This window comes from Echinops telfairi, unplaced genomic scaffold (genome assembly GCF_000313985.2).
Source record: "Echinops telfairi isolate 266 unplaced genomic scaffold, ASM31398v2 ScPeMD7_7467;HRSCAF=8505_1, whole genome shotgun sequence".
NCBI lineage: Eukaryota > Metazoa > Chordata > Mammalia > Afrosoricida > Tenrecidae > Echinops > Echinops telfairi.
The window spans coordinates 15,732,896-15,741,126 of NW_022111368.1; the positions used below are offsets into that span (position 1 = coordinate 15,732,896).

At 42.3% G+C, this 8,231-nt stretch overlaps 1 protein-coding gene across 2 annotated transcripts in view; it reads right to left on the bottom strand.

The window, feature by feature from the left end:
• The window catches only part of LOC101655234 (sulfotransferase 1C2), a 23,887-nt gene that overhangs the window by 3,776 nt on the left and 11,880 nt on the right, over positions 1–8,231 (bottom strand). For both annotated transcript variants that reach the window (XM_045283968.1, XM_045283969.1), the window contains exons 4-7: positions 6,537–6,634; positions 1,935–2,061; positions 1,122–1,216; positions 789–969 (exon numbers count right to left, since the gene is read on the bottom strand). In XM_045283968.1, the coding sequence (XP_045139903.1) occupies positions 789–969; positions 1,122–1,216; positions 1,935–2,061; positions 6,537–6,634 (501 nt within the window). The remainder of the gene's footprint in view (positions 1–788; positions 970–1,121; positions 1,217–1,934; positions 2,062–6,536; positions 6,635–8,231) is intronic.

Consider the following 8,231-nt stretch of genomic DNA (forward strand, 5'->3'; position numbering starts at 1 on the left):
CCCCAGGGAGGAGGTCACATATAGATCCTTGTAATTGGTTCCCTCTTTCCAACCTATTCTCCCTCTACCCTCCCAGTTCGCCACTCAAAATTACTTGCGTATTCATTTCATTTTTTACAATGAGCATGAATTGCCTTTTCAATTAAAAAATGAAGTTTTATGGTGAGTTAGGATTCCTCTGTGAGGAACTGGAACTAAGAAATATTAAGATAATGAGGAAGTTCTCAGCAGTAGCTGTCATTAAAATCAGTGGGTAGAGTGGATTTGGATAATGGTCAAGCAAGTGTTATGAGCAGATACTAAATTGGAAGAGGCTATGAAGTGGAGACAAGGTATTTAGGGTGGAGACTCAGGATTTTGGCCACCTGAGAAAGATCCGCAGCAGATGGTCATGCAAACGATGAAGAAGTGGAACAAAGTATCATAAACCCCCGAGGTGGAGGTCTTGGGTTTCTTGGATTCAAGTGTGTTTCTGAGGTCTGTACCACTAGTGACTCCTGTTCTTAGCTCTGTGGGGGTTTCCTTTCCCTTTCCACTGTGTACAAATCTTCACGAGAAGACCCTCTTCCTGGGGCTAGCTCAAGTTACTCTTGGTTCTTGGCAACCAGATACCCCAGACCAACACCTCCAGGAGCTGCCTTCTGCATCATGATCATTAGCAGTAGATAGTATGAAGAATATTAAAAAAGCCTGGTCTTGGAAATAATAAAAACCTAGCAAGCATCTTCTTGCAAAGAGGTAGGATGTTTATTACTAGAAAAGTGAAATATTTGATAGATTCCACCAACCTTTTCTCATGAAGGGGGAAATGGACTGATCCATGACCGATTTGGGAACTGCAGAACGATTCACCAAGGGGTTTTCTTTCATTTTTTCGAACGATGTCTCCTGCACTATTTTATCCAGTATGGTTTCATCCAGGTTCTTTCCCATGAACTGCATCACCTTCCGGATTTCTTGCTTTGGGTTCTGCGGTAACATGGAATTGGAATGGAGGGAATATCAGAAGGACATACGTAAACGTTTCAGGATATTTTCCCCGAAGTATATCCCTGAAAACAACAACATTTCATTTCTCTGTATCGAGTCTGCAGTGATTCTGCTGAGGGCCCTTGACTCACCCTCTTGATGTCCTCATAGAAGAGGAAGAGAGTCCGATAGCTATCTTTGCTCGTCCACCATCCTCTCACATGGTCAAACCAGGAACCCCAGCCCACTGTACCGGACACAAAGGGAAAGAACAGTTTACATCAGGATTATACAAACATTCCCAACAATGAAGAATTTTTTTTTCTTGAAGTGCACTGTAGAGAAACAAAAACAAATTTTTGAGTCAGCCAAATGTCTAGAGGGCTGATGTGTTTGATGTGGGCCGTCATGCAGACCGGGTCATCCTTTGGGGTCATTTGTTCCAATCAGGGCCTAATGAGGCGTCGTGCTTATTGGATACAATCATGCATGGCCTGATACTGGGAAAGGGAGCATCCTCTGAAATGAGGGTCAACTGTAGATGTGGTAACCAGAGTCAGGGCTTTCAGTCTAAGAAGTTTCCTAAGGGATCTGTGGTTATACTCTGAAAGCAGCCACAGCCAACTTGCTACCGCAGTCACTGGCTGGTCACCGAACCAGTCTCCACCAAGTCAGTTCTGACTCATGGGCACCCCACATGTGCCAGACAAGAAATTGTGTTCCATGGAGTTTTCAATAACGGAATTTTTGGCAGTGAATTGCAGGATATCATGGAGATTCCAAACTTCAACCTTTTGCTTAGCAATAGAGCACGTTATCCATTTGCACCATGCAGAACCATCCTCATCGATATCTCTAATGAGGCACACAACACTGTAGGGAACCAGAATGCTAAGTGTAATTCCCCAGACTCAGCCTAACCTAGAGTAGGAACAGAACCCAAAGGTGAGAGGAATTTCCTTTACCTTTTCCACTGATGAAGTTTTCAAAATACTCTTCCCAGGTACCAGGATCAGGTAGGGTTTGATTCATCCTGTAGAAATGGTAGTAGGAAACCATGCAGTCTTTGGCATTTCGAGCTAGATAAATGAACTTTGAGGTAAGAGGAGTGGTTGGTGACAAATTGCATGCAAAATGAGCTTTTACAAAATTCACTTAGCTTAATCCATCCTACACATCTAGCTCAGCGCATCTGCGATGGTGACGTGAGTGAGACTTGTTGAAATCTCTCTCTGCTTGATGGCCTGATGAGTTTGCTCTTTATTTCGAGCCAGGTCACAGTCCTGCCTGACTCCTTATCAGGAGCAGTCTTTCTCTAGAAGTTCTGATGTGTTGTCGCACCAAGAAACTTCTGCTTGCCAACCCATGACTTTGTTTTTTACCACCCTCAATTTGCATTCCTGGAAGAGCAGTCTGGCTTCATAGTTAATAATTTGGACCAAAACACAAGACCATAGCTCGTTTTCCCCTGTTTGTTTATCTCTATTATTTCCATCCCCAATCAGGACCTGATATCCTTCCACCCTCTCAGTCTTTCACTTACACCAACAAAAAGACTTTCATATCCTGCCTCCTAATTACGCAATTAATATTCTATCTCACGCTATCAATCTCAATATAACTTCACTGACTTCCAACCTGGGGAGCCCTAATGGCATGGCGCTTATACTTTGAGCAGCAATCTGCAAGGTCAGCAGTTTGGGACCACCAGCTACTCCTTGGGAGAAAAAGTGGGCTTTTTACTCCTGGAAAGAGTTCCTGTCTCAGAATCCCACAGGGGCAGCTCTACCCTGAGCTTAAAGGGTGGATCTGAGTTGGCATCGACTCTCTGGCAGCGAGTTTGGCTTGATGGTTTTTTTTGGCTTTCAAACTCAGATTCATGGAAAGCCATTTCAGTGCCATGCAGTTTTTCATTCTAAAATTGTGGTTGTGAACTCAGTGTGATTTTATACAGCAGGAGATAGTTGGTGATATGTAAATATATTTTTGTTTGTCATAAGTGGGGGAGTTGGTATTGACATCTACTGAGTAGAGTCCAGGCATTAGAGATACTGCTAAAATAGCTTACACACACAGGGCAGCTCAGGCCCAAACTACTCAGCTCTCCATGTAAATATTTGGAAGCTGGGAAACTCTACTCTAAAGGTGTTTTCTTTGCTCTTGTTTCCCAAATCGGAAGACCTATTTTGTTCAGTCTCCAGTTTTTCAATGCATCAGTGAGGAAAGTCTTTTAAAAATTGATTAGGTCCGCTTAACTCCTTAAGCTTTTAAATCTATTCATTGCTACTTTATAATGAAAAATTTCTTCTTTTCTCCCTATTATATTTCTTACCGCTAGTCAAAAATCTTTCTCTTTCATCCCATCTTGCTCTGCAAGTTCACTAATTTTCTCTTCAGCTGTCTTTGTTCTGAAATTTAACATAATCTTGAGTTTTTTTCATGATTTATATACTTCTCAGTTATGAAAGCTTTATTTACCAATTTTATTTTAAAATTATAATTTATTTTTTATTCGATTTTTTATTTCTTTACACAATTTAACCATTCATGGATGTTTTATCCTTGACATCTGACAATGTATTTTTGGAAGTGATTGAAGTCTAATTATGCCCTTTGTTCTTTTTGTAGACCCGCTCCCATAGTGCCTTGTTCCTCTGTGTGTTTTGTAATTTCGGCGGGCAAGCTCAATTGTGAGTCATGTGACGCCAGGTTGAAATGATACACTTCCCAAGAGGATTCCATTTGGTTTTGTCCTAGCCACCTTAGGAACACAGACATCTGGAACAATAGTCCCACTTTGTGCTAATTTATCAATTTGCAGTTTTTTTGGACACTGCACGTTTGAATTTCAAATTGTCGAGGGCAGAGACCTATGGTTACATATTCTCTGGGAAGCTGAGCGCTTAGATCAAAACAGAAAAGGTTCTCCTCCAGAGGGTGTAGTCCTTTAGTAGGCCTGGATTTCCTTTCTGTTTTCTTAAACCATTTTATTGGGGGCTCGTACAGCTCTTATCACAATCCATCCATCCATCCATTGTGTCAAGCACACTTGGACATTTGTTGCCATCACCATTTTTAGAGCATTTTCTTTCTACTTGAGCCCTTGGTATTAGCTCACTTCCCCTCTCTCCTACCCTCCCTCCTTCATGAACCCTTGATAATTTATAAATTATTATTATTTTTTTTATATCTTATACTGACTGATGTCTCCCTTCACCCACTTTTTGGTTTCCGTCCCTCTGGGAAGAGTTCATATGTAGATCATTGTGATCGGTTGGTTCCCCCTTTCTCTTCCCACTTTCCCCTTACCCTCCTGGTATCGCTACTCTCATTATTGGTCCTGAGGGGTTTGTCTGTCCTGGATTCCCTGTGTTTCCAGCTCTTATCTGTACCTGTGTACATGCTCTGGTCTAGCCGGATTTGTAAGGTAGAATTGGGATCATGATAGGGGGGGAGAGGGAAGAAAACATTAAAGAACTAGAGGAAAGTTGTATGTTTCATTGGTGCTATACTGCACCCTGACTGACTCATCTCTTCCTTGGGGCCCTTCTGTAAGGGGACTTCTAATTGTCTACAGATGGGCTTTGAGTTTCCACTCTGCACTTCCCCTAATTCACATTGATATGATTTTTTGTTTTGGGTCTCTGATGCCTGCTACCTGATTCCATTGACAACTCATTATCACACAGGTTGGTGTGTTTAATCCATATGGGCTTCGTTGCTTCTCAACTAGATGGCCGCTTGTTTATCTTCAAGGCTTTAAGACCCCAAATGCTATATCTTTTGATAGCTGGGCACCATTAGGTTTCTTCAACACATTTGCTTATGCGCCCATTTTGTTTTCAGCGATCGTGTCGGGAAGGTGAGCATCACAGAATGCAGGGTTATTCGAACAAAGTTTTCTTGCATTGAGGGAGTTTTTGAGTAGAGGAGTAGGCCTGGATTTTTATGAGTGTTTTTCATAATCTGCTTCAGGTCTTCATTTTCCCTATTTCCTAGGCTCCAACACTACCATTTCAACTTAATTGTATCAGTTTTAGCTCCCTCTTCATCCTTTGAATTTTAAAAAGAGTATCAGTAGCACATTTAAAATGAAACCTTAGAGCTTTCTCTCAGATTGAGATCTTTCTCTATTTTATATGGTATTGTTGCTGGGTCCTTGTTTGTTTTTGCCCGTGTTTCCTGTGTTTATCTGTATAGAAAAACAAGGATGGGTGCAAGAGAGTAACGGGATTAATGATTTCCTGGGGTCGTAGAAGGGGAGGGTGGGGGAAAGGAGGAGGCAAGATCGTGGGTACAAGAAGGAAGAAAAGTTCCCAATGCTGGTTGTGGTGATGACTGCATAGCCCTTCTGGATATGACGACACGATGGGATTGTATGATATGTTAATTATAAAGCCAAGCTCACTGCCTTCACCGAGTCAATTCGGACTCTCTGGGACAGGGTAACTCTCAGTGATTGTGGTTCTTGAGACTGTAACTCTTTATGGGAGTAGAAACTCTCATCTTCCGTCTGATGTTGATTAAAGCTCAATAAAAACTTAGAAATAGTAAAAGAAATACACCGCGTTACTAAACTCACTTTGAAAGAAATTAAAAGTAAAGATAAATAAAATAAACTATTGTATTTTCTTAATAATTCCTAGTTGTTTCACATCAAGAGGGTTCTGGAGTGTCTAAAGCCAAAATCCAAACTCACTACCTTCAAGGCAATCCTGGTATTGAATCAGATTGCACTCAGATCACTTGATGTAAATCCTCTCAACTTTCCACTTCCTCACTAGAAATACATCTTTCTCCCCCCCCCCTTGTAGTTCCACCTCTAAATAGGCAATGTCATCCTTTAAACATTTTTTTAACCAAGCACAATATTTCAGTTTACACCCTTGATTCCATTCACTTTTGCAGTCATTTCAATATTTGTTTATTCAACAAACATGTTTTCAATGCCCTCTATGTGCCAGGAACTTATGAGTCACTAGAAACTAGAAAAACGGAAATAAAATCCTTATTTGGAAGAGCACGCAGTTCACTAGAGATTGAGGCTGAAAGCCCTCTCTAAGAACACAGCTCTCGTCCCCACCCCCGCCAGTCCTGGGGCTTTGGGGCTCGGCTCAAGGGGAGTCCCTTTGGGAAATGGGGGTACAGTGAATGGAGTGACCCTTTGCTGGGCATGCCTACACAGTAGGGGATGCTGGGCCCCTCTAGGGTTTCCCGTATGGGCTTCAATAAATTTCTTCCCTTTTGCTTAAAAAAAAAAGAAAAAGAACACAGCCCTGTCAGCATTCCCTTCACAAACTCGGAAATGCTTCCATTTCACTCCCTCTTTCCTCTGCCCTAGAAGGAGACTTCTCACAAGCTCGACCTTCCAGCATCATTCCCCCCTGCCTCCTTTTGGCAGAGCCAGGCACTAACTGCCTCCTCCATGTCTCTGTTTCTCGCTTAACAATCCAGATGTCTTCATGTCTTACATAAAATTCAAGAAGTTAATATACTCCTGATTCGATTTGCTGTCGGCAGACTTACTTTCCCTTTCTGTTGCTGTAATAAGTGGTTTTTGTGTTTACCTTGCAGTTGTTTTCCCAGAAAGATGGAGGCAATAGGTGAGCGGGAAGGTGAGTCTTTAATATCCTTGGCGAGGGCATTGCATTGGCTCTTTCCACACCTGTCATATATGTCAGGAGAAAACATCTCGTAGTACAAGTACAGCCGGGGGAATCAATGTCTCAGGCTCTAAACAGACTATCCCACCAGTTACTTAGTTTGGGGTTTGTCTCATGATATTCTTTAGGGATTTCACAAAGGGATCATTGATACTACCTTCAGTTTCATAGAACTGTGGGACTTAAGTGCCCTAGAGGAACTTAGAATTAATGTACTCCTAAGTCTGTCACTTTCAGAATGAAGAGACAGGAACTGAGGTGGGAAAAGTGACATTTAATTTGAGGCAAAGCCATTTAGGACCAGAAATGAGCCCTCTCTTGACAACCAGTCAGTTCAAATTCTGGTGTGTTCTGTACCCAATTGCCACATCAGGCTGGTGAGTATTTCACTAATTTCATCTTAACAAGTACATCTCTTTTATGACATTTGATTATTTCAACTCTCATTTAAAACAGTTATTGCACATTGTTCTTTGAAAATTTTGTGTTAAACCTGGGTTAGAGGGCAAAGCAACAAAGATCTACAAGACACAGTTCTTTATCTCTAAGTAGCTTACACTGCATTGTTGGAATCAGAGGTTTATGCAAATAATGACAGTGAGCAGATGAGAGTTAGTGCTGGGAATTAACCCAACTCCAGAGAGCTGGAGTGCATCCATGCTCCGAGGTGACACTTACATTTAGACCCTGGTACCTAGTTGATGGGTACAAGTACCTTCTGTATAAAGGGAAAGGGAGGCTAGAGGAATTTTAAAAAGTTACTTTTACTGTGAACCAATCATTTATGCTTTGGAGCGACCTCCCACCTCCCACACTGACCTCCTCCCCTGCTGTGGTGGGGCGTAAGGTTCTGGAAGGTGACAGAGTCCCATGGCCCAAGGAATATATTCCGATTCTTGAGCAGTGGACCTAGGTGTTGGGTGGGAGAGGCCCTCCGTGTCAGTGAGGAATGGAGTCATGGGTTGTCATTATCATCTGTGCAAGGAGCTTATCCCTGGAAGTTGAGCCAAATGGCATATGCATGTGAGGGCCTAAATCACTTCGGCACTGGGCTGCTCAACCAATATTTATGTGGATGGCTATGTGGGAGAACAAAGTGAAATGCTGCTGCTGTTAGGTGCCATCGAGCCAACTTCAACCCATAGCGACCCTGGGCACAGCAGCACGAAACACTGCACCGTCCTGTGCATCCTCACAGCTGTTCTATGCCTCAGCCCATTGATGCAGCCATGGTGGCAATCGATCTTTTCAAAGGCTTTCCTCTTTTTCACCACCTCTTCACTTTACCAAACACCATGTCCTTGTCCAGGTACTAGTCTTCCTAACCATACGTCCAAAGTACCTAAGACAAAGCCTTGCCATCCTTGCTTCTAAGGAGTACTCTGGTCTTACTTCTTCTTTAGCAGTCCATGATATTTTCAATATTCTTTGCCAGCACCACAGTGCAAATACCATTTTTATTGGGAGCTAATACAGATATCATTCTACAGTTCAATCACACCAATCAGCATGGTACAATTACTACCACAACCCGTTTCAAAACACTCTTTTCTTTCTTCTGCTCCTTAATATCAGCTCCCCTTTACCCTACCCCCTTCA